Here is a 27751-nt window from a genome sequence, read left to right on the forward strand (position 1 = left end):
CTCCCAGAATACTGGAAATAAAAGCAAATATAAGCAAATGGGATCTAATTAAAATTAAAAGCTTCTGCACAACAAAGGAAACTATAAGCAAGGTGAAAAGACAGCCTTCTAAATGGGAGAAAATAATAGTAAATGAAGCAACTGACAAACAACTAATCTCAAAAATATACAAGCAACTTATGCCGCTCAATTCCAGAAAAATAAAAGACACAATCAAATAATGGGACAAAGAACTAAATAGACATTTCTCCAAAGAAGACATATGGATGGCTAACAAACACATGAAAAGATGCTCAACATCACTCATTATCAGAGAAATGCAAATCAAGACCACGATGAGTTACCATTTCAAACCAGTCAGAATGGCTGTGATCCAAAAGTCCACAAGCAATAAATGCTGGAGAGGGTGTGGAGAAAAGGGAACCCTCTTACACTGTTGGTGGGAATGCAAACTAGTACAGCCACTATGGAGAACAATGTAGAGGTTCCTTAAAAAACTTCAAATAGAACTGCCTTATGACCCACCAATACCACTGCTGGGCATACACACCGAGGAAACCAGAATTGAAAGAGACACATGTACCCCAATGTTCATCACAGCACTGTTTATAATAGCCAGGACATGGAAACAACCTAGATGTCCATCAGCAGATGAATGGATAAGAAAACTGTGGTACATATACACTATGGAGTATTACTCAGCCATTAAAAAGAATACATTTGAATCAGTTCTGATGAGGTGGATGAAACTGGAGCCTATTATACAGAGTGAAATAAGCCAGAAAGAAAAACACCAATACAGTATACTAACACATATATATGGAATTTAGAAAGATGGTAATGATAACCCTATCTGTGAGACAGCAAAAGAGACACAGATGTAAAGAACAGACTTTTGGACTCTGAGGGAGAGGAAGAGGGTGGGATAATTTGGGAGAATGGCATTGAAACATGTATACTATCATGTAAGAAACGAATCGCTAGTCTATGTTTGATACAGGATACAGGATACTTGGAGCTGGTGCACTGGGATGACCCAGAGAGATGATATGGGGAGCGTGGTGGGAGGGGGGTTCAGGGTTGGGAACTCATATACACCCCTGGTGGATTCATGTCAATGTATGGCAAAATCAGTACAGTATTGTAAAGTAAAAAAATAAAATTTAAATTAAAAAAATAAAGCCAAAAAAATAATAAATAAAAAGGGCTTCTTCTATTGGTTGGTTTTGCTTCCTTTCTATTGACTTTATTTTTACTCAGACTCTCTCCATTATGGTAAAATTATGCGGGAGTTCCCAGTCTACATTTTTGCAATTCTATTAGGAAAAAAAGATAGTGACCTTTCTCAACAGTGATAAAAATTATTTTAATAAGATATTTTCCTTAATAAGTGTCTCTATTAGTTAGCAAAACAAATGGAAATGAATTAGGAAAAAAAAAAGAAGAGAGAGAGAGAGAGGTTCCTACTCAATTCTCATGTACATTTCCATCCTGAGAGCACTTGCTGCAAACGTGCTTTCCAGGTGAAGGAAGGCTCTAGGCACAAAATGCAACCTAGATTGTATTTAAACATAGTTTACAAGAGATAGAGAGTAAGAACAAATGGGCACCCTAGAGCACTGTGTGGAGAAGAGTAGCTTCTTGGTGATCCACTTTTTTTTTTTTTCAGGACTTTTATTTATTATTTTTTTTAATTTTATTTTTACTTTATTTTACTTTACAATACTGTATTGGTTTTGCCATACATTGACATGAATCCACCATGGGTGTATACAAGCTCCCAATCCTGAATCCCCCTCCCACCTCCCTTTTTACCAAATCAATATGTTTTTCTTCTTCTTCTTCTTCCTCCTCCTCCTCCTCCTCCTCCTCCTCTCCTCTGTCAACCTCTCTGCCATCCGTTTGAATTTTCCTCTTTTTCCCTGGCGTCTTTTGTCAGCCTGAGGCACCTAATGCCTTCAAACTCTTTTCCATACTTGGTTGCTGAGTACAAGGAGGAACAATTTACTCTTCTACTGGCTAAGAGGACAAACAAAAACTTAAACTTATTATAACATTGGGGATGTTTCTGATGAGCAAAGAAAGGGAAACATTAGGGAATACTACTCTCTGTGATGCTAATATCTAACATCATTATGTCTTAATATATTCCCTTTAGAATGTACTTTTTTTTTTTTCAGCATTCCATGAGAAGGCTGTTTTCAGAAAGGGATGGAAAGCCTTGATGCTAATTTAGAGGGTTCTAACAGGTAAGTGACAGACTACTCACATGATTGTAATGATAGAAGCATCATGCAGAATAATTTAGCAAATTTAAAAATATATTTCCACATGTCTTTTTCCCCTTAAGAAGGAAGTAAAAACTAATACAGATAGTGACTGTGGCATAAGCTTCTTGGAGAATGCCAACTTCTCCACATCCAAGAGACAGCTTTAAATAGAAAGCTGTATATCACAGATGAAAAGTATTACTTTTTGCATGTTTCTAAAATGATATTTTAAGAATTTAACTTGTAGTTGACATGCATCTGGAATTTATTTTGATACAGTGGATAACTACGCCTAACGGAAGGTTCAGAGGAAACATAACAAAGTGGAGGTTAAGAACTGCATAATGAAGGTGGAGGTTAATATGCCATATATGTGGGAGGGGAATTTCCATCTTTCTCTATTTTAGGCTTTTGAGGGATAAAGAACCTTGGGTAGATCTGTTCACCTTCCCACAGAGAAAAGTACTTTTCATAGAAATTAAATGAATGTGGAGATTTTCCTAAAGATAAAAGTGAAACATAAACATATCAGGGAGGATGGTATAGTTTAAGAGAGTCCTTAAGGAAGCCAAAGTTTTCACTGTGGCTTCCGTCATAAAACAGATTTGTCAAGTAGAAGGGCTTCCCTGGTGGCTTAGACCATAAAGAATTTGCCTGCAATGTGGGAGACCTGGGTTCAGTCCCTGGTTTGAGAAGATCCCCTGGAGGAGGGCATAGAAACTTATTCCAATATTCTTGTCTGGAGAATCATTGTGGATAAAGCAGGCTGACAGGCTATAGTCCATGGAGTCACAAAGAGTCAGACATGACTGAATGATTAAGCACACACACAGAACCCTGTCAGGTAGAAAGATCAACATGACACCTTGTGTTTCACTCTCTTTTTTCATCACCTTTTCTGTGTGATTTTCTTTCAACTCATCTGTTTTAGCTCTCAGATCAACATACTCTCTATTACTGTTTTGAGAAATTTAACCATTCTATAATTGGCTAAACTTGTTTGAAAATTTAAAGTGCAATAGTTAGTACACACACATGTACTCTTTTAACAGTGCAGTTTTGTCAATAGATTATTACAACTCATTTTTGTGTCAGATACCATTGAGAATGCAACTTCTGGGAAAAGTCAACATATGGTCATACAGAGAGACATATAGAAAAATACCCATCTATGTTAAAAGGATAGGAAGAATATCAAGGCTGTCCTTGTATTCTTGAAGGGCCAAGGATTCATGTAAAAAAGTGTAGAAAAATCACATTGATCATCTTAGGCATGCCAAAGTCCTAAAACCTTACATGGCCAAGTGGTGCTGCTCTGAGTACATGTTCTACTCCAGGTTGTGGGGCTGATTAAATTATTTAAAACTTATCTCATTTTTTTTTCAAACATATAAATTGGGAGCACATTTACCTGTTCACCATACCATAACATACTATACAGATGGCCACAGTAAATTGATAATGTGAATGTCTCTTTAATCAAAATAGTAATACAACAATCAGATGATTATCACAAGAAGTAACTAAGAAGATTCAGCTTAAAAATACTTGTTAAGCATGTACATTGTACAAGGCATTGGGTTTGAATCTGGGGAGAGCAAAATCCTGAAGATTTCAAAAATTCTCCTTCTATGAATGAAGCTAAAGGAAGCTCAGACAGTTTTGATTTTAAGCATAGTATATGATAGCATAAGAAAAGCTGTAAAAGAAGCTTTAAAGAACTGGAGAATTTCCTTCAAAGCAATCGCTGATGGCTTTCATAAGAGATTACTTTTTTTAATTAGTTTTTTTTTTTAACTTAAAGATGATTGTTTTACAGAATTGTGTGGTTTTATGTCAAACCTCAGCCCAGATCAGCTATAGGTACTCTTAGCAGTTGGGTCCTGAGTTTCAAGACAGAGTAACTAGAAATAAAATTACAGTTAAGGAAGGAAGGAGATTACTGAATATACTGCTGATTGAATATTTGATAAAATTTCACAATTATTTGCAAGTTAATAGTTAATCATGTGTATTTATGGGCTTCCCTGGTGGCCCAGATGGTAAATAATCTCCTTGAAAGGTAGGGGACCTGGGTTTGATCATTAGGTTGGAAAGATCCTCCAAAGAAGGTTATAGCAACCCACTCCAGTATTCTTGACTGGAAAATTCCATGGACAGAGGCATCAATCTGTGGACTTGCAAAGAGTCAGACATGACTGAATGACTAACACACACACATGTACTTATAATGTTAAAAAGCACATGTGTTTATGGTTCTTAATTTATCTTACAAGTGTATATCCTAATGTATAAATAAGACTGTTGTAGAAATGGACAATTTAAAGAGATTGATAACAAACAAAACAAAAGTCATATACTCAAAAGACTTGCCACAATCACAGACAATATTTTCAAGTACAACTACTTCATAATCGATCACTCACTCAAATGCATATGGAAAGGATGTGTTTATTGCACTGACTAAAATAACAAGACTTAGTTCCCTGACCATTTAAGATCTTTGCCAACGATTACATGGTCTAAAGAGATTATTTTCTAAAAATAAGAAATATTAAATAACTTTGACACTTTCCCAGCAGGAGTTTTTGATTTGCAGGAAGATAATACATCATTCACTACTTTGAGGGGAAGAAAATTTATTGAGGGGGAGAAAAATAACAAAGGATCATGATCCATTTCGTTTATCAGTTTGTGCTTTGATGGCTCACAGATTTCAAGATGATGCACTGAAGATATGGGTGGGACTGAGGATGGATACAGTGAGGTAAGTTTTCCAAATTATACTCAAATTTGTCACAATCAGTTTACATTTTCACTTGCAAATGGTGTTCTTTTCAACATCATATTGACAATAAAAACCTAGAGGAAAGATTTTGTTCTATGAAGTGAAGTCAGTGATAATATTTCTTTCCACCTGTGAAAAAATACTAACTCTTCATTGAAGGAAATGACGTTTCAAAGTTGAATAATGATTGATTTTGCAAAGACAGAAAACAATTTGAATATAGGCATTTACTGACTATCCACTGTTCCTCTTGACTGAAATTATATGTTCCCCTCTCTTCTGAATAATTTTTCTATTAGTGATGTGGAGATTCCGGGTGCCCAGGTAAAACAAATCCTACTGGGGATCACAACCATGGTTAGGCCCAAAAAGAGCTATCTGCTGACACCTCTTTAAAGGCCTCAGTTCTAAAATGCTTAAGCAAAGCATCTGAAGTTTAAGCATACAAACTATTGAGTGAATACCCCTAATAATTTAGGTGTAAACTCTGGAACTTTGCATTTTTTGAAGGGTGTTTTTAGAAATGGGAAAAAACAAAACTGGAACTGGAAATATTTGCGATATTAACCACTGAAGAATGTTCACTTCTATCCATTGAAGTTCACTTCTCTCCATTAGTGTATGTCAAGCAGTAAATATCATAAAGTTGTTTCAAAGTAAGAACATTATATTTAAAGATTATAAGTGCTTTATCTTCCTCTTTTTAAGCCGTCACATATGGAATGGAATGAACAATGGAGTGGATCATATTATAGACTAATAAAAATAAACATTTATATAAGCAAATATAACAAACAGTGATATATATATATATATGTAATTGTATATGGAGACGTTTATAGGGGATGAGACTGGGCTGTTATTTTTACATTTATATTATGAACTTCCAAAGGCACTAATATATATCCAAAATGACAACTGATGCACTATCCAAACATGCTCCCTCCCCCCTGATTATATGAACATGAAAAGTAATTAAGTTAATATAATGGAGCTGTATTTCTTAATATTCATTAGGCAAAGTTAATGAGAATCATGTAAAATACACAAATGGTTGTATTTGAAGAGTGCTATAGAAAAGTTTACTTTTCATAGTCTTACAAGGGACTCATAATGACCCTATGAAGTTTTCATTACAAATTAAGTGTTGAGGTGCCTTGTTAAGAAGCCACAACTAAAATGTCCGTGATGAAGAATATTTATCTCACTTAAAATATTCCAAAAGATCACACATCACACCATGAATTAATTCTTTTCTATATTTTACAGATAAAGCATTTAACACTCACCCCTTCTCTGCATTGATAAGATCATGCAGCTGAATAATAATGTGACTGAGTTTATTCTGCTTGGGTTGACACAAGATCCTGTTAGGAAGAAAATAGTGTTTACCACTTTCTTGATTTTCTATTTGGGAACCTTGTTGGGGAACTTTCTGATTATTACCACGATCAAGACCAGCAAGACACTTGGGAGTCCAATGTATTTCTTCCTTTTCCATTTATCTTTGTCTGATACGTGCTTCTCTACATGCATAGCCCCTAGGATGATTGCAGATGCCCTTTTGAAGAATGCCACTATCTCTTTCAGTGAGTGCATAGTCCAAGTTTTTTCATTCCATTTCTTTGGCTGCCTGGAGATCTTCATCCTTGTCCTCATGGCTGTTGATCGCTATGTGGCCATCTGTAAGCCCCTGCACTACACGACCATCATGAGTTATCAAGTCTGTGGTGTGTTGGTGGCTGTGGCCTGGGTGGGATCCTGTGTGCATTCTTCAGCTCAGATTTTTCTTGCCCTGAGTTTACCTTTCTGTGGTCCCAATGTGATTGATCATTATCTATGTGACTTGCAGCCTTTGTTACAACTTGCCTGTACAGACACCTATATGACCAACCTACTCTTGGTGTCCAACAGCGGGGCCATCTGTACAGTGAGTTTTGTTATGCTGATGTTCTCTTATGCTATCATCTTGCATTCTCTGAGAAACCACAGTGCTGAGGGGAGGAAAAAAGCCCTCTCCACCTGCATCTCCCACATCACTGTGGTCATCTTGTTCTTTGGTCCTTGCATATTTATATACACTCGCCCTGCAACCACCTTCTCCATGGATAAGATGATAGCTGTGTTTTACACACTTGGAACACCTTTGATCAACCCTCTGATTTATACACTGAGGAATGCAGAAGTGAAAAATGCCATGAGGATGTTATGGAGCAAGAAGTTGGTCTCAAATGGCAAAAGATGAATGGAAGTTTCAAAGTTTTCTTCATAGTTTGGATTGATCTAAAAGAAGCTCATAGACAATAATATCCTCTTATTGTGGAGTTAATATAATCCTAACTCAGAGAGTGAAGATTACTTCCTTTAGTAAAATGGGCAGTGTGCCCACACATGCTAATTAGTATTGAGTCAAATATTTGTAGAACCGACAGCATCAGGTACACACAGTCATGTAACATCATGGTCTTAGTTATTCACTGTTGTCTCTGCCTCTCTTGTCTGTCTAATATCGCTGTGGTTTTGATCTACTGTTTTCCTCCCTTGCATTGACTTCTGGATTTCTCTGTTTAACATTACACTATATGCTTTTATCTACAGCCTGATATATTTTTGCCTCAAAAAGTTTGTTTCTTAGATACTGTGATCAAATGTCTGATCATGGACCTTCAACTTGGTTTTTCTTACTGACTTCAGCATAAATCACCAGGTTCAAATAATAATAGCACATACATATTATAAAGACAAAATATTTAATCTAGGACATCTCTTTTCTTTTTCTTGGGTTATAGTTCAAATTTTTTTTGTATATTTGCCTAATTGTTCTAGAAAAGTGACAGAACATTATGAGAAAATTCAACCTTTTGTAGTGTTTTTTTCCTTAGGTAGGTTCTGACTGTTGGGGCTTACCTCATATTAACATTCTTTCTATTAAAAAAAAGAAAACATTTTGCTATTAAAATTATTCCATTTTGAGGGATCTATTAAGTTTTCTCTTGAATCATACCAATTATAATAGTATGTTTAAATATTACTTTATTATGATTATAGCATAGAAGCTGTAAATTAAGGAAGATATATATTAAGTGAGCTTTAAAGAAATGTGTACATGTAGTCAATGGTAGGGAATTCATAGATAAGAGTTAATTGAATAAAAAAATTATAACCCAGAGGAGGGTATTTAGGCTTTGAAACAGTTATACCACATATATGAATTGTTTTAGTGAGTTTTAAGACAATATAGAAAGTAAAGCAGGATACAAGATGCTTGGGGCTGGTGCACTGGGATGACCCAGAGGGATGGTATGGGGAGGGAGGTGGGAGGACAGTTCAGGATGGGGAACACGTGTACATTCATGGCTGATTCATGTTGATGTATGGCAAAACCAATACAATATTGTAAAGTAAAAAATAAAATAAAGACTGAGATATTTGGATGAAAATTAAATGTATCCAGTGGAGATGGATACCATCTTTCACCATTCATTATCACTGAAGTCTCTAATTACATGGTCATTAAGAAATTTTCTGATTTTTGTATTTTTATCCATATAGAAAATTCAATAAGAGTATTTTTGTTTATTTGGAACTTCTATTTCTATTATAAGCTAATAATTTTATTATGAGTACTAAATTTGTCATACTTTCATTGTACCCAGAAGTTTATATTATTTCTTTATCTTGAGAAAAAGATCAGTGTGGAAATGGAAACTTGTGAATTCTGCAATGAACTCTAGCACCTTTCTATACACATCATTTTTTTTTAGATTCTGAGAATTTCAAGGCTAACCCTTCATAGTTTTTATTAATCACATCTGCTACAGTAAATAAGTCATCTGTGCTATGACATACTATTCCCTTTGGATTTCTTGATATGTCATTATATGAAACAAAACTAATAAACATATATTTTAAAAATAGAAATTTCTGTTAAACGTGCTGAGCTACCCTTAAAAATATATTCCTTTTCCTTATAAATTCCCATTAAAGTAAGGACAAAAATCATAAAATTATGTGTCAAAGCACATGACAGAAAGAATCAGACAGGAAATACCAGTTGGTAAAAGATTTTCACGTGTTTTTTGAAACATAGATTTAAGTGGTAGGTAACTAAGTAACTTAGCAGAGTAGAAGTTACAACCATCTGAGAAAAGAGATAAGTAAGACCATCAGGTTCCACAAAAAGTAGGCATGAAACATACATTGAATTACATAAAGATTATTTCCCCATGTTACTTTCTGCTAGTCAGGTGACACTTCATCTATTCCATCCCACCAAAGATTGGAGGTTTATTATTTAAAAAAAAATGAACAAAAGTGTTCCTGATATCACTGTGGAGGGCAGTGTTAAAATGCACAACAGAATGTACAGAGAGATTAAGTGAAAATCTACATAGGGAAATTTGAAACCCTTTCTTCTCAGGGCTCCCAGGATGTCAACAGTCAGTGTACATCAAGAGCTCACCATTTCTAGGACTAGGCACAAAGCCCAAGGAAAAGAATGGAACTGTTTGTTTTGTTTAGAGATTTTTGGTGAGGGAAGAAAATATAAGATCTGTATTATATACTCTAATTACCTTAAAATATTTATACCTCCAAATATGTACTCATTACCTATAACATGTGTATATTCCAAATGATTTGTTGTTGTTGTTAACTTCCTCTCCCTTAAACATAAATAGCTTCTGTTTCAGGTAAGATGGCAAGACTGGTGAATGGGAAGATAGAGTGATAGAGACCTGCGTTCAGATGAAAGGAAGAGGGGGTGGTCACACATTGGGCCTAGCAACATCTCTATTTTCCTCATTAATTTAGCTCTGATCCTACATCTATAACACTCATGCTCTGTAGCTGACTAGACCATTTTCTTACAACTTTCTAAGGTTATTTGTCATCTAATAATATCTAATTATTGACCTAAACCTATATAAAGGTCCTCATCTTATTTTTCCTGCCAAGGAAACAAACATAGCATTTTTGCCTATCATTTCTGCTATTCAAAACAGATTTCCTTGTGAATGTTCATTTCCCACGTGCTGTTTAACACAAAAGAATGCTAAGTAGAGTTGTTTTATATCTTGCATATTAAAATTGCATTTGTCACTTTAGAGAAAATGAATCAGGCATTTGGGTTCAATCAGACTCACTCATTTATAGAAAATAAAGAATGTATCTTTTTGTTGTTTTTATAAAATCAAGTTAATAACAAGGATCCTTGAGCCTTAGGATAAACTAGAAAATTATTAACAGTTCAGGGTTCTGGGAGTTCAGACTCCTGCCATAAGTGCCATTCTCTTGTCTGTGATTCTTTTTTTTTTTTTAATCTATTAATTTATATTTTTAAAAAATTCTCTATTGCCTTCATGTTGTCTGTTTACTCAAAATGTCACATCAAGTGAGCTTCTCTATCCCATTGTTCCAATCATGTTCCTTATTCATCTTCCATAATGCTGTCTCCCTTTCCTGTAGATTCAGTCTCATTTAGTCTGGAGGAAGGGAAACATGGCATCCAGTAATCACGAGTGTCAAGGAATCAGGGAATCACACTCTGGTGTGTAGGTTAGTTTCTTTATTCATTTTTTATTTCGCATGAGCTGGAAGAATGTGTGAAAGCATTCAAGTCAATCATGATAAAAAAAAAAAGAGAGTAAAGGAAATACATATTAAAAAAAAATTTTGCTATGTAATCTTCCCACCTCAGTTTATAAACAGAACCATTCTGGCATTCAAGAGTTCTAGTAGTTTCACTCTTTCTATTCCATCAAATCTATCATTAATTTACCATTCTGACAATGTCTTATCAAATAATGTTTTAACTTATTGACAAATATGACTGATTTTCTCATATTGTTAAATCATTAACTCACTGTTTTGTATTTATATTTTAATACTGTCTACCTCTGTCTTTTACAAATATATGTTGCTTATTTAATGTCCATGCTGACCTTATCATATTTTTGTTGTTGTTCAGTCACTAAGTTGTGGGCAACTCTTTGTGATCCCATGGACTGCAGCACACCTGGCTTCCCTGCCCTTCACTATCTCCCCGACTTTGCCCATACTCATGTTCAATGAGTCAATGATGCCATCCAACCATCTCATCTGCTGTCATCCCCTTTCTGTCCTGCCCTATTTCCCATCATCAGGGTCTTTTCCAATGAGTTGGCTTTTTGCATTAGTTGGCCAAAGTATTTAAGCTTCAGCATCAGTCCTTCCAATGAATATTCAAGGTTGATTTCCTTTAGGATGGACTGTTTCGATCTCCTTGCAGTCCAATCAACACATCACACTGATACAATTGGGTTATGTGTGTGTGTGTGTGTGTGTGTGTGTGTGTGTAGATTATATAGGAATTTCTTTTAAATTTTTTCTAAAAGACTTCAACTGTTTTATTTTTTTTTATTTATTTATTTTTAATTTTTACTTTACAATTCTGTATTGGTTTTGGCATAGATTGACATGAATTTTAAAGAAAACTGCAATGAGAATCCTAACACCTTTAACTTAGTATTCTTTGCTACAGTTCAGGTATATTGATAACAAATCTAGATGCTAAATTTAATCTAAATTTAGCTAATAAATGAAACTCAACTTCTAGACAATGAATCTAGCAACAGAGTATTTATTTTGATTATTTTATATCTCTATTACTATGTAACAGATTACCACAAAGTAATATCCTAAAATAGCACCCATTTACTATCTCACAGTGTTTCTTGTCAGGAGTTTGAGTAAGTTTCTGTCAACAGTTCAGTTCAGTTGCTCAGTCGTGTTCAACACTTTGTGACCCCATGAATTGCAGCACGCCAGGCCTCCCTGTCTATCACGAACTCCCTGAGTTCACCCAAACTCATGTCCATCGAGTCAGTGATGCCATCTCATCCTCTGTCATCCCCTTCTCCTCCTGCCCCCAATCCCTCCCAGCATCAGAGTCTTTTCCAATGAGTCAACTCTTTGCATTTGGTGGCCAAAGTTTCTGTCATCAGTGAGGTCAAAATCCAAGATATATTGGGCTGGGCTTTAATCTGCAGGTTCCAGGGAAGAATTGCTTTCTGGTTCATTCAGATTGTTGTCAAAATTCAGTTCCTATAATTCTAGGACTGAGGCCCTGATTTCCTCGCTGGCTTTCAGCTAGGGGTCATTCTCAGTAGGTTGAAGTCCCTGAATGTAACCCTCCATCTTGAAACACACCAATCGTGCATGTAATTCTTCCTGATTGCACTCTGAATTTCTATAATCCCTCTTCTTTTATGGGCAAGGGAAAATTCTCTGTTTTTAAAGAACTTATGGGATTAAATTAGAGTTCAAATATGGCTCAAAGTTAACTGATTAATAACCATAATTAAATTTTTGAAATCCCTTATAACATGTAATTTAACCTAGATGTGATATATTACCATACTTAAAGTCCCAAGTGTTCAGGCAGGAAATCTTTAAGGTCATTCTGGCATTATGCTTACTGCAGAGATAAAGGAGTCTTTTTAAAAGTGATAGTTTTAGCAAGAGAATCAGAGAATGTAGCATTCCATATTTCAAAAAGATAGCTCTATTATTTCTATTAAGTAGGTTGTCATCTTTCTATTCTCTATCAAAATTTTATCCATGAGAAAAGATTCCCTTCAACATGGGAAAGAGCGTTGGAAGATATATGTGACATTTTAATATCAATTTAAATTAACATTTAGGTGGTGCTTCCCATGGTGGCTTAGATGGTAAAGAATTTGCCTTCAATGAAGGGGATCTGGGTTCAATCCCTGGGTCAGAAAGATCCCATGGAGAAGGTAATGGTTACCCACTCTAGGATTTTTGCCTGGAGAATTCTGTGAACAGAGTAACCTGGTGGGCTACAGCCCATGAGGTTGCAAAGAGTTGGACATGACTGAGCAACTGACATTTTCACTTCACTTTCACTGTTACACTTCAGTGGTAAAGAACTTGTCTGCCAATTCAGGAGACTTAAAAGATGCAGGTTCAATCCCTGGATTGGGAGCATCCCCTGGGGGAGGACATGGCAACCCACCCCAGTATTCTTGCCTGGAGAATCCCATGCACAGAGGAGCCTGGCAGGCTACAGTCCATAGCATCGCAAAGAGTCACACACAATAGTAATAATACTATCACTAATAATAGAGAATACATATTAATTATGTATAATGAAATATATATTCTCACTGTGTTTTTAATAAAGAGTCTGAATCCAAATTAATTAAAATCTTTCTCAAAGTCACATAGCTGGTTAAAAGTACATTTGATAGTCATACAGACTTTCTAGCTTTAGCATCTTAGGTGGTATACACCTAAGATAAGTTATCCTGGACATTTGGTCTCTTACATAAAATTGCTATTTCTTCTCTTGAGTACTTAGATGCATATCTTATTAGTTTTGACATTGTTGCTCTGTCCCCTCATTTGGCCATCTTCCTGTTATTATATTCACACACACCATGCACATACACACATGAAAACAGTCATTCTTCCTTGCCATGTTTTTGACATCAAAGGCACAAAAATTAAATTGCTTAGGCAGTGGAACACAATTATAAGTTTAGTTCAAGTAAAATGCAAAAGTAAATTATTTGAATTGTATGTTACTTTGATATCATTAAATAATCAAAACTATGGTGATGGTGGTTTAGTTGTTAAGTTGTGTCTGACTCTTGCAACACCATGGACTGTAGCTTGCTATCTCTTCTGCCCGTGGAATTTCCCAGGCAAGAATACTGGAGTGGGTTGCAATTTCTTTCTCCAGGCGATCTTCCCAAAACAGTGACAACTCACATATCCTGCCATGTGGGTAGATTCTTTACTGACTGAGCCACCGGTGAAGCCCAATCAGAATTATAAACACTATCTTATTCATTTACTTTATCCCTGCTATTTAAATTCTGTTACAACAGACTGTATAACTTGCATACCAGTACATAGCTGGAGTCTTAAGCATACAGTTAAAATTTTAAACATGGTTTTGAAATAGTCAGCTCATTATTTTATTATGTTACTCTAAATTAAATATCCAGAAATGTTGATTAAGTACTTACTATGTGTCAAGTGTGGCAGTACTTTTTACAATTGTTGTAGCATTAGAGAAGCATTTTGGCCAGAGTCAGATTCTAATATGCTAGTTACTAGTTGCCTATTGTCAAAATACCTATTTTGTGCCTCTGTGGAAACAGTACTAGGACTCTTACCACAGTTAACTCTTTGTCATGATGGTTTTCGATTACTGCTATCATGCTTGCCATCATTAAAATTTGAATTATTAAATACAAAATGAGAAAAAAAATGAGAAACAGTTGACCCTGATGTCACTGAGTTCATAATCTATTGCAAAGTTAAGAGACTACTAATATTTACCACATGCACACAAAGCCAAAATCAAAACAAACAAGTAAAAACCTCAGACTCTCTATAAAAGGTAAATCAAATGATCTGGTGAAATTACATACTGGGATTGGAATGTGTTGGTTTGGGGTATGGATTTATTGCTGAAAAAATAATATAATTAGGATAAACTTTGTGGAAATCTAGATGTTTAACTTTGGTCTAATTACATTTCAAAAATTTGAATATAGTTCTTTAACATTCTATTGAAAAACTCAAACAAACTTTTTGGCCAACACAAAATTATAATGAATGCCTTAAGTTTTATTCCCTGTGTAGAAAGTCAAAAAATTTTAAAACTTTTTGGTCACTGATTATAAAACCTACATTTGATATTTAACATCACATATTTGAAGCAAACTAAAAGAACATATTTTATAAAGCACATGTGAAAAGCCAGAACAGAAGCAGAAGCAGATTAAAATCACCAGGGTTTATTTTTATCTACCTTGTTGAAGAATGACTATAGGGACTGCCATTGGGACTGCATCTGGGTTCATCCAGTGCCTTTAAATAGCCCTCCTGAGCTCTTCACTGCAGATTTACCAGGAGCTCCCAAAGCCCGTGCATGTAGGGAGCTGGACTTGCTGATCGAAGGGAAAAAGACAAGAGAGAAAGGTCTATATGTGTTTGACATATTTTTTGCAATTTTGTGACATAAGTCTCATTCCTATTCTGAGTATACATAAAATAGATATTAAAATATTTATTTTAAATATAATGTGTACAAAGCATGAGATTTTTCCTTGCTTTTATCCCTTAAGAGATTTATTATTATTTAGATTTAGGAGATAGGCGCACAAGCACGTGTGTGTGTGTGTGTGTGTGTGTGTGTGTGTGTGTGTGTCTGTATTTATAGGCTGTCATGAGTTCAAGAAGTTAAGGATATTCCTTCATATTGATTGGAATTGGTGATACTAAATATGTGAGTTCTCTTTTGTTTCCTTTTTATATATTTTCTTTCTTCCTTGTTTCTTTATACTTGCAGGCATAACTTATGTAGTCACCTCTATAAACTGCTATAGCATCACCAATCCTTATCTACTTTTTAGTCCAAGGAAATTATTTTTCCAGAAATGTGTATTTTTAAAAATATATCTGCTTGGTAACTATGCCTTTTATAGCTTTAACAGCCTTTTAAGCTTATAAGTTTTGTTATGTGACAATCTGTGATTTTAATAGGTCACATAAGAACTTGAATTCTATTTTGACAGAAATGGACAATAGAAATTTTATCTGGAAATTCGGATGTCAAACTTGGGACAGTTATATGCTAGGACGGGAGGCAAAGAGAATTCTGCAATGTTTTACAATATACTTTTGATAGAAAAACAATGAGAAAAAAAGTTAAAAGAATGTTAAACTCATTCTGTGAGGCCACCATCAACCTAATATCCAAACGTGACAAAAATGTTACAAAAAAAAGAGAAAACTACAGGCCAATATCACTGATGAACATAGATGCAAAAGTCCTTAATAAAATTCTAGCAATCAGAATCCAACAACACATTAAAAAGATCATACACCATGACCAAGTGGGCTTTATCCCAGGGATGCAAGGATTCTTCAATATCCGCAAATTAATCAATGTAATTCAGCACATTAACAAATTGAAAAATAAAAGCCATATGATTATCTCAATAGATGCAGAGAATGCCTTTGACAAAATTTAACATCCATTTATGATAAAAACTCTCCAGAAAGCAGGAATAGAAGGAACATACCCCAACATAATAAAAGCTATATATGACAAGCCCACAGCAAACATTATCCTCAATGGTGAAAAACTGAAAGCATTTCCCCTAAAGTCAGGAACAAGACAAGGATGCCCACATTCACCGCTACTAGTCAGCATAGTTCTGGAAGTTTTGGCCACAGCAATCAGAGCAGAAAAAGAAATAAAAGGAATCCAAATTGGAAAATAAGTAGTAAAACTCTCACTGTTTGCAGATGACGTGATCCTCTACATAGAAAACCCTAAAGACTCACCAGAAAATTACTAGAGCTAATCAATGAATATAGTAAAGTTGCAGGATATAAAATCAACACATAGAAATCCTTTGCATTCCTATACACTAATAATGAGAAAGTAGAAAAAGAAATTAAGGAAACAATTCCATTCACCATTGCAATGAAAATAATAAAATACTTAGGAATATATCTACCTAAAGAAACTAAAGACCTATCTATAGAAAACAATAAAACACTGATGAAAGAAATCAAAGAGGACACTAATAGATGGAGAAATATACAATGTTCATGGATCAGAAGAACCAATATAGTGAAAATGAGTATACTACCCAAAGCAATGTACAGATTCAATGCAATCCCTATCTAGCTACCAGCAGTATTTTTCACAGAGCTAGAACAAATAATTTCACAATTTGTATGGAAATACAAAAACCCTCGAATAGCCAAAGCAATCTTGAGAAAGAAGAATGGAACTGGAGGAATCAACCTGCCTGACTTCAGGCTCTACTACAAAGCCACAGTTATCAAGACAGTATGGTACTAGCACAAAGACAGAAATACAGATCAATGGAACAAAATAGAAAGCCCAGAGATAAATCCACACACCTATGGACACCTTATCTTCGACAAAGGAGGCAAGAATATACAATGGATAAAAACAATCTCTTTAACAAGTTGTGCTGGGAAAACTGGTCAACCATTTGTAAAAGAATGAAACTAGATCACTTTCTAACACCACACACAAAAATAAACTCAAAATGGATTAAAGATCTAAGTGTAAGACCAGAAACTATAAAACTCCTAGAGGAGAACATAGGCAAAACACTCTCCGACATAAATCACAGCAGGATCCTCTATGATCCAGCTCCCAGAATACTGGAAATAAAAGCAAAAATAAACAAATGGGATCTAATTAAAATTAAAAGCTTCTGCACAACAAAGGAAACTATAAGCAAGGTGAAAAGACAGCCTTCTGAATGGGAGAAAATAATAGCAAATAAAGCAACTGACAAACAACTAATCTCAAAAATATACAAGCAACTTATGCAGTTCAATTCCAAAAAAAATAAACGACATAATCAAAAAATGGACCAAAGAACTAAATAGACATTTCTCCAAAGAAGACACACAAATGGCTAACAAATACATGAAAAGATGCTCAACATCACTCATTATGAGAAAATGCAAATCAAGACCACGATGAGGTACCTTTTCACACCAGTCAGAATGGCTGCAATCCAAAAGTCTACAAGCAATAAATGCTGGAGAGGGTGTGAAGAAAAGGGAACTCTCTTACACTGTTAGTTGGAATGCAAACTAGTACAGCCACTATGGAGGACAGTGTGGAGGTTCCTTTAAAAACTGGAAATTAAACTGCCTTATGACCCAGCAATGCCACTGCTGGGCATACACACCGAGTAAACCAGAAGTGAAAGAGACATGTGTACCCCAATGTTCATCGCAGCACTGTTTATAATTGCCAGGACATGGAAGCAACATAGATGTCCATCAACAGATGAATGGATAAGAAAGCTGTGGTACATATACACAATGGAGTATTACTCAGCTATTAAAAAGAATACATTTTAATCCATTCTGATAAGGTAGGAGAAACTGGAGCCGATTATACAGAGTGAAGTAAGCCAGAAAGAAAAACACCAATACAGTATACTAACACATTTAGAGTTTAGAATGATGGTAATGATAACCCTGTATGCGAGACAGCAAAAGAGACACAGATGTGTAGGACAGACATTTGGACTCTGTGGGAGAGGGAGAGGGTGGGATGATTTGGGAGAATGGCATTGAAACATGTATACTATCATGTAAGAAATGAATCACCAGTCTAGGTTCGATACAGGATACAGGATTCTTGGGGCTGGTGCACTGGGATGACCCAGAGAGATGATATGGGGAGGGATTTGGGTGGGGGAGTCAGGATTGGGGACTCATGTACACCCGTGGCGGATTCATGTCAATGTATGGCAAAACCAATACAGTATTGTAAAGTAAAATAAAAATAAATAAATAAAATAAATAATGTTAAATCATTAATCAAGACAAGAAATAAGTGAAATAAAGATAAAAATGATAAAAATTAATTTATAAATGATTTAGTAATTCACTTGATTTTTGAAAGGAATAATTTTTGGAGCTGGAAAAAATACAGCTTGAGAACTACAGTTCTTCATTTTCTTAAGAGGAAAGAGATATTCATCAAGTGTGAGGATTTTTTTTTTTTTCCTAAGTCGTGTGATCAGGGAGTGGCAGATAAGGAGATGAGCCTGCATTTTCTGCCTTTCTGTGTAATACTTTGCAATAATGCCTGGTGTTTAGAATGAATAGTGACAGCATAGAAAGACATTTCAGTTACCTTAGCCACAGAAATTCACATTATGTAACCAATAGCTATTTCTTTAAAAAAATGTAGATTAGGCATATATATATATTATATATATATATATATTTGCATACATTTTCAAAATAGGTTCGATGCTTGGGGCTGGTGCACTGGGATGATCCAGAGAGACGATATGGGGAGGGGGGTTCAGGGTTGGGAACTCATGTACACCTGTGGTGGATTCATGTCAATGTATGGCAAAACCAATACAGTATTGTAAAGTAAAAATAAATAAATAAATAAATAAATAAACTGCTGAAAACTAGAAAACAACAAGTAAAATATGTGGATGAAATAATCATTCTCTTGAAGGGTTCATTCAATTATTTCTAATTGTAAAAGAGATTATATTTTATAAGGTACTGGAAGTATCCATAAATAAAGTTTTAAACTTTATTTCTGTTCTTCCACTTGTAAAGTGGGTAATCTGATTACGTATTTTATATCCTGGTGGTTAATTTGGAATTTTCAGTAATGATTAGCTTTCAAAACACTATATGACTTTTATATAAATCTATGCTCAGTGGCATGTTAAACTCATTGAAGAAAAAGTATTCCTTGAGCTCCCCTTGTCTTATAAATGGTGAAGCATTTATCGAATATTAGTCCTTTTTGAATTAATAATGAAAGAGTTTCTATTTAGCTAATTATTGCAATACATTAGATGTCCATATCTGTATCTAAATGCTTTATATGGATCTTTTAACTGGATTCTCACAAGAATCCTACGTATTAGGTACTATTATCATCACTGTTTTCAAATGAAAAAAATGCAAGGCTCAGAGAACATGTAATTCACCTAAGATTATATAACAGTTAAGTAGAAGGCCATCTACTGGAACCCATTTAGTTGAACTCAAGCACTCTCCTTAACCATTGATAAGCTGTTTTTTGGGGGATAGTATTGCCAATTTTAGTTTAGGAATTGAAGATTACTCAGTTCTCTTTTCTAAGAAACACTTTCTTTGAGACTGAAGAAACTAAGATGATCCTGAATATCAGGGGGTTATTTTTTTTAATCTTTTTTTCTTTTTTATTCCTTTTTTGAAGATTGTGGTAAGGCAAAATAAGCCTTGGATTCTTAACCATCTCTATCAGGATGTTCTCCATGTAGATTTCCCTGGTGGCTCAGTGGGTAAAGCATCTGCCTCCAATGTGGGAGACCCAGGTTCGATCCCTGGGTTGGGAAGATCCCCTGGAAAAGGAAATGGTAACCCACTCCAGTACTCCTGCCTGGAAAACCCCATGGACTGAGAAGCCTGGTAGGCTACTATCCATAGGGTTGCAAAGAGTCAGGCACGACTGAGTGACTTCACTTTATGTAACAGAGCTGGAGTTTTCAGTTAATTAGGAGTTTATATGATGACCTTTCTAGTGAGTCCCTTGCATATCAAATACCTTTCAGGTAGCACACCCTAATTATTTAGCACCCTCTGTTGCAAATTCACTATTTCCTGCTATTAAAGCTGTAGTACAAGTCAGTGTTGGTTCAGCAAAACAAGGAGGAGTGAAAAAAGAGCAAATTTAAAATTTGATTCTTCAATAATAACAGCTATTAGATTTAACAAATGATCTTGGAATTTAATTAAATCATATCAGAACTACAAATGTATAACTAGACTTTTTTTTTTCTTTTTTCTTTTCTTTTTTTTTTTTTGGTAATAGGTTTCTTTCTTTCTTTTTTTTTTTTTTAACTTTACAATTCTGTATTGGTTTTGCCATACATTGACATGAATCCACCACAGGTGTACATGTGTTCCCAAACATGAACCCCCCTCCCACCCCCCTCCCCACAACATCTCTCTGGGTCATCCCCGTGTACCAGCCCCAAGCATGCCGTATCCTGCATTGGACATAGACTGGCAATTCGATTCTTATGTGATATTATACATGTTTCAATGCCATTCTCCCAAATCATCTCACCCTCTCCCTCTCCCTCTGAGTCTAAAAGTCCGCTATACACATCTGTGTCTTTTTTGCTGTCCTGCATACAGGGTAACGTTGCTACAAAACCCATGCCATGTAAAAGGAGAAACAGATATTATTATAAATGTAGATGTATATATAGATATGTTTCCTGTTTCCATATCTCAGATACCTCTTTATGGAGAAGAGTCGGGGGGGGAGGTGAAATGCAGCAGTTTGTTATGTTTACATATTTAATTACAGCTGATGGCATCAGTGTCTACATTTATTGCATTCATTAAGAAAATGATGTAACCAATGAGAAATAAGTTAAATGTGTTTACTGAATTCTAGTGAAGGATTGGGTTTATATTTTATTTTAATCTCATTCATTAGGTATTGTATACTTCTTAAACCATATTACAAAATAAGAGATTTTAAATGAATTTTAATTATGGAAGCAGTACTGACATTACACCTTCTTTAGTAAAGAAATCAAAATGTTGTTTACCACCGAAATCCCCTCTGGCCATCTCTCTCTTTGTTGCTGACAAGTAAATCTTTCCCCCACACTTTTCCATGTTAATTTATAAGTACAGAGGTTCTGATAACAACTGCCCAATATTCAGTGGACATGATTTTTTTTAACATACGGGTAATACTTTGATTATGTTTTATTCAAAATACATCTTAGTGATTTATATCACGGTAGATGTGCTCTTGCCTGGACAGAGGAGCCTGGTAGGCTGCAGTCCATGGGGTCAAGAAGAATCAGACACGACTGAATGACTTCACTTTTACTTTTCACTTTCATGCACTGGAGAAGGAAATGGCAACCCACTCCAGTGTTCTTGCCTGGAGAATCCCAGGGACGGCAGAGCCTGGTGGGCTGCCGTCTATGGAGCCGCACAGAGTCGGACTCAACTGAAGTGACTTAGCAGCAGCAGCAGCAGATGTGCCACATGGATTCAACATTAAAATTTCTTCCTAGTTTTCCTAATAAAAACATAACACATCTTATTCTATTCTCTATATTTAAGTCATTTCAAAAAAAATTTTTTTTTGAATGGAGACAAGTCTGCAATGAATGTCTTTGTGTAGTTTCAGGGAAAGTTGCTCTGGGTTGCACATAAAAATTTTATATGCACAAACTTTTTATTTTTATGAAGTTGATGAGTGGAGATAGCATCTCATTGTTTATTCTGCATTACTCTGATTTTAAGGAGATTGCATATTTTCATATACATCTGATTGGCTACTAGTAGCTTCCTTTCTATGCATTGCCTAGTAAAATACATCGTTCTTTTAGAAAACAGGGCTATATACCTTGAATTTATTGACTTATAGGATTTATGTTTATCTAATTGTTTTCACTTTTTTTGCTTCTAATTTATTTGTTTTTAATTGGAAGATATTTTCGTTACAATATTGCATTGGTTTTTGCCATATGTTACCATGAATCAGCCATAGAGACAGGGGTCATTTTGCCATTTCTTAAAATATTTTATCTATGTGGGATTTTATCATGCAGAAAATTTAAATGTACAATATGATTCTTTATAAATTTGCTTTAGTACTTTGCTTTATAAATTTCCTATACTATGATATAAATTGTTTCTAATTATTTTTCAAACTTTTTTCTAATTTTACTTGATATATTTATAGCTTTCAATTATCTGGAATATAATCTTTTTATGTGCCCTATGAGGTGTGCGCTTTTATGTGCCCTTTTTGCCCTCCAGAGAGTAATTCAAAGTCCTCACACCCAGTTACTGAAAAGTCCATTATTTTACATCAACTTGAAATTTCAATAAATCATAGACTAAATTTCAACATACTTACATGTTTACTTATTGACTATGTTCAAGAGAAGCAATTTGTCTTTAGCAGTTACTCTTTAACTGCCATAATTTTATAATATGCTTCAATTCTGAAAGGTATGTCTTTCCTTTGTGTGCTTTCTTTCTTTTTTTTTTTTTAATTGTTTCTTTCTTTCTTTCTTTTAATTTTTATTTTTACTTTGTTTTGCTTTGCAATACTGTATTGGTTTTGCCATACATTGATATGAATCCACCACAGGTGTACATGAGTTCCCAATCCTGAACCCCCATCCCACTTCCCACCCCATATCATCTCTCTGGATCATTCCCATGCACCAGCCCCAAGCATCCTGTATCCTGTATTCTGTATCAAACCTAGACTGGCGATTCGTTTCTTACATGATAGTATACATGTTACAATGCCATTCTCCCAAATCATCCCACCCTCTCCCTCTCCCACTGAGTCCAAAAGTCCGTTCTATACATCTGTGGGACATCTAGGTTGTTTCCATGTCCTGGCTATTATAAACAGTGCTGTGATGAACATTGGGGTACACGGGTCTCTTTCACTTCTGGTTTACTCAGTGTGTATGACCAGCAGTGGCATTGCTGGGTCATAAAGCAGTTCTATTTGCAATTTTTTAAGGAATCTCCACACTGTTCTCCATAGTGGCTGTACTAGTTTGCATTCCCACCAACAGTGTAAGAGGGTTCCCTTTTGTTTTAAAAAGTTGTTAACTGTTTCTGAAGTTTGAAATCAAATTCTCAAATTCATGAAAAATTGTCAGAACTTCTGTTTTAATTGCTGAATGTATTGATTAATTTAGAGAAAAACAACATTCCTTTAATGTCAGATGGAGTAAAGTGCAATATTCAATTGCTCTTATAACATTTCAGAAACACATGTATCAATGCATAAGCTTTATCTTTTTGTGAAATGGAACTTTGAGTGTAACACTTTTGTGAAACATTTTATAGAGGGTTGTATATAAGAAGAGACCTGGTGTTATATTCTGCACCAAAGAGAAATTTCATTTTAATTAAACTATTCTATGACTTGGTCCTGTGAATATGCAATGAGCCTGTTTTTTTTTTTTTCTTTTTTAAGGAATTTAAATTTAAAGAGGCACAAGATGATGGAAGACATTGAGTGAAAATGACTCTTTGAATGCAGTCTGCCCCTCCCTTCATGATGCTGTCATAAAAGGAAGTGCTAGAAAGTGTGACTAAAGGACAAAAATGATGAAATTTCCTATGTTAGGCTGGAAAGTGAACTGGGAAATAGGTTCATTACTGGAAGGCAAAATGTACTGCTCAGCTGCTCAGTCGTGTTTGACTCTTAGCAACCCCACTGAGTGTAGCCCCTCCAAGCTCCTCTTCGTGTGAAATTTTCTAGGCAAGAAAACTGGAGCAAGTTGCCATTCCCTACTCCAGGGGATTTTCCTGACCCAAGGATCAAACCTGCATCTCTTGCATCTCCTGCATTGGCAGGATTCTTTATCACTGTGCCACTGAAGAAGCCAAATGTACCAGATGCCATCCAACCACCTCATCCTTTGTCATCCCTTTCTTCTCCTGCCCCCAATCCCTCCCAGCAGCAGAGTCTTTTCCAATGAGTCAACTTTTCGCATGAGGTGGCCAAAGTACTGGAGTTTCAGCTTTAGCACCATTCCTTCCAAAGAAATCCCAGGGTTGATCTCCTTCAGAATGGACTGGTTGGATCTCCTTGCAGTCCAAGGGACTCTCAAGAGTCTTCTCCAACACCACAGTTCAAAAGCATCAATTCTTCGGCACTTAGCCTTCTTCACAGTCCAACTCTCACATCTATACATGACCACAGGAAAAACCATAGCCTTGACTAGACAGACCTTAGTCAGAACTGTATACCAAGAATGGTAATATATATCACATAGGTGCACTCATATAAATAGTCATGCAGTCGTGTTTGTCTCTTGACGATCCCATGAATTGTAGCCTGCCATGCTCCTCTCTCCTTGGAATTCTCCAGGCAAGAATACTGGAGTGAGTTTCCATTTCCTTCTTCAGGGATATTCCTGACCCAGGATTGAACACGAGTCTCTTTCATTGCAGGCAGATTCTTTACTATCTGAGCCATCAGGGAAGCCCATAATTAAGACAGTACCAAAATAGCATAAAACTTATGGTCCCTCAGTGGGAAAATCGCATCTTTCTATCAGAATTGGGAGGATGGAAATATTTTTTAAATGTTTCTTTAAAATATTTTTAAATACCTTTTAAAATATTTCCTCTGATAATAGTTTAAAAGATCCTTATGCCAAGAAAGGTTCAGGGCAAGAGGAAAAGGGCCAGCAGAAGATGAGGTGGTTTGATAACATTACTGACTCAATGGACATGAGTTTGAGCAAACTCTGGAAGATAGTGAAAAACAGGCGTGCTGCAGTTCAGGGGGTTGTAAAGAGTCAGGCACAATTTAGTGATTGAACAACAACAATATTTGAAAATATGCCATAATTGTGTTACATTACAAGTAAAACTTTAAAAAGTAACATAAAACTTTTCAAATCTTTTTTTAGTGGATTTTGTTATTTATATGGGCATGTTACTGATTAATAACAGCTATCTTTAGATATGCGTGATGGCGACAGTAAAATTCTTAGGAAAATATTAAGAACTATTAATAGGAATTTGAGTACCACAGTGAGTCAGCTATAGAGACCTTTATGGAACCAAGTGTTCTCTACTACATCAGACACCTGCACATTGCCATTAACTACAGATTAATCTGCAGTATGGTTTTGCAGATATGCTTTTTTTATCACAACTCTTCAGCAAACAGAAATGAAAATTTAAACATCTTTTAATTTCATGGCTGCAGATGGTGACTGCCGCCATGAAATTAAAAGATACTCAGTCCTTGGAAGAAAAGTTATGACTAACCTAGACAGCATATTAAAAAGCATAGACTTTACTTTGTCAACAAAGGTCCATCTAGTCAAGGCTATGGTTTTTCCAGTAGTCATGTGTGGATGTGAGAGTTGAACTAAAAAGAAAGCTGAAAGCCAAAGAATTGATGCTTTTGAACTGTAGTGTTGGAGAAGACTCTTGAGAGTCCCTTGGGCTGCAAAGAGATCCAACCAGTCCATCCTAAAGGAAATCAGTCCTGAATATTTATTAGAAGCACTGATGTTGAAGCTGAAACTCCAATACTTTGGCCACTTGATGTGAAGAACTGACTCATTTGAAAAGACCCTGATGCTGAGAAAGATTGCAGGCGAGAGGAGAAGGGAATGACAGAATATGAGATGGTTGGATGGCATGACCAATTCAATGGACACAAGTTTGAGTAAACTCCAGAAGTTGGTAATGGACAGGAAAGCCTGGTGTGCTGTAGTAGATGGGGTCGCAAAAGGTCAGATGCGACTGAGTGACTGAACTAAACATAACTGAAGTATTGTAAAATGATAATCTATCCATCTATGTATCCACATAGGAGTAGAAAAATACTGAAGCTTTGTATAGTTCTTATGAGCTTCCAAAGTGTCTCAGTAGTAAAAACTCAGCCTGTAATGCAGGAGACGTGGGTTCATACCTGTGTCGTGAACATCCCCTGAAGGAGGGCATGGCAACCCACTCCAGTATTTTTTCCTGGAGAATCCCATGTACAGAAAAGATTGGCAGGCTACAGTCCATGAGGTTGCACAGTCGGACGTAGCTGAAGCAACTTAACATGCATGAATGCACAGATTTGTTGAGCAAATGAAAGAATTAATGAAATTTTTCATAGATACATATCTATGGTTATTGGCACTATTACATACTCATTATTATGAGAAACATATGTGTTTGTTAAGTCCTTTCAGTAGTATCCGGCCCTTTGTGACCATATGGAACTGTAGCCTTCCAGGCTCCTCTGTACATGGGATTCTCCAGGGAACAACAGTCTGTTGCTGTTCCCTGCTCCAGGGGATCTTCAGAACCAAGGACTGAATGCAGGTCTCTTATGTCTCCTGCATTGGCAGGCATATTTTTTACCACTCCCACCACCTGAGAAGACTTGTATCCTACTATATCCACAGCAAAATCATCATGTTCATGAAGCATTTCCTGAAACATTCAAATTGATATTATTTTTATTTGGTTGTTGCTTACACCACATGTCAGAGAAGGCAATGGCAACCCACTCCAGTACTCTTGCCTGGAAAATCCCATGGATGGAGTAGCCTGGAAGGCTGCAGTCCATGAGGTCGCTGAGGGTCAGACATGACTGAGCAACTTCACTTTCACTTTTCACTTTCATGCATTGGAGAAGGAAATGGCATCCCACTCCAGTGTTCTCGTCTGGAGAATCCCAGGGATGGAGGAGCCTGGTGGGCTGACATCTATGGGGTCACACAGAGTTGGACACGACTGAAGTGACTCAGCAGTACACCACATGTACCAATAATATTGCCCATTTCCATCAATGGTGTTGTGCAGGTTTTCATTTCCATCTTCTTATTGGAAATTCTAAAGTGCTTCTAAAAAAATTCCCTAATCCTCTGATTCCACAAGTACCTTTTATTTATTACATGTTCGCTATGGCATTGATCAGATTTATTTTCTCCAAGTATTAACTACAACCAAGTTAATTCAAAACATCAATCTTACTGGTTTTGAGAAGAACTTATATAGAAATTCAGATGTTCACCTGGAACCAAGATCTCTTTGATCTCACAAGAGACTGAAGTTCAGACCTGCATGTGAAAAGACAGATGGAGTTTATCCAAGATTCATCACACACTTTCTGAAATCCACTGTCATGCAAGATTTTGACTAGGAAATGCTTTTTTTCCTCCCTTTCCCAGAGGGGTATTTTAGCATGAATAATGCAAAATATAGTGGTCTGGGGAAGGTTATTCCCTAAAGTACCCCTTCCCTTTCAATTAAGAGACATGAATCAGATGTGACAAAGAATCTAACCTTCAATATTTGTCATTAGGTTATGGTGAAAAACTTTGCCTGTTCTTGCAATTAAAGATGCTCATTTGGGCTATAAATTACACCTATGGACTAGAAATTTAAAAAAAAAAAGAGAGAGAGATGCTTCCAGTATCAAGGTCTCAGTTTCTAATACCTTTGACAAACAAATGAATTATGATCACTTAAAAAATGGCTGATTCTCAGTCTGAGACAGGGAATGTGTAAGATATACTGAAGCATTTGGTAGTGCTGGAAAACACATAAGTGCTAACACACA

At 35.8% G+C, this 27751-nt stretch overlaps 1 protein-coding gene and 1 non-coding gene across 2 annotated transcripts; both read left to right on the forward strand.

Moving 5' to 3' along the window:
• The first annotated feature begins 6370 nt into the window (after positions 1–6370).
• On the forward strand, positions 6371–7303 carry LOC120876120 (olfactory receptor 4C16-like). Its single transcript, XM_040257808.1, has one exon. It carries the CDS (start codon positions 6371–6373, stop codon positions 7301–7303), a length of 933 nt encoding a protein of 310 aa, XP_040113742.1.
• Positions 7304–19925: 12622 nt separating this feature from the next.
• On the forward strand, positions 19926–19997 carry TRNAW-CCA. The gene has a single exon. It is a non-coding gene; the product is annotated as a tRNA-Trp (tRNA).
• Positions 19998–27751: the final 7754 nt, after the last annotated feature.

The sequence above is a fragment of the Oryx dammah genome, unplaced genomic scaffold, assembly GCF_014754425.2.
Source record: "Oryx dammah isolate SB20612 unplaced genomic scaffold, SCBI_Odam_1.1 HiC_scaffold_17, whole genome shotgun sequence".
NCBI lineage: Eukaryota > Metazoa > Chordata > Mammalia > Artiodactyla > Bovidae > Oryx > Oryx dammah.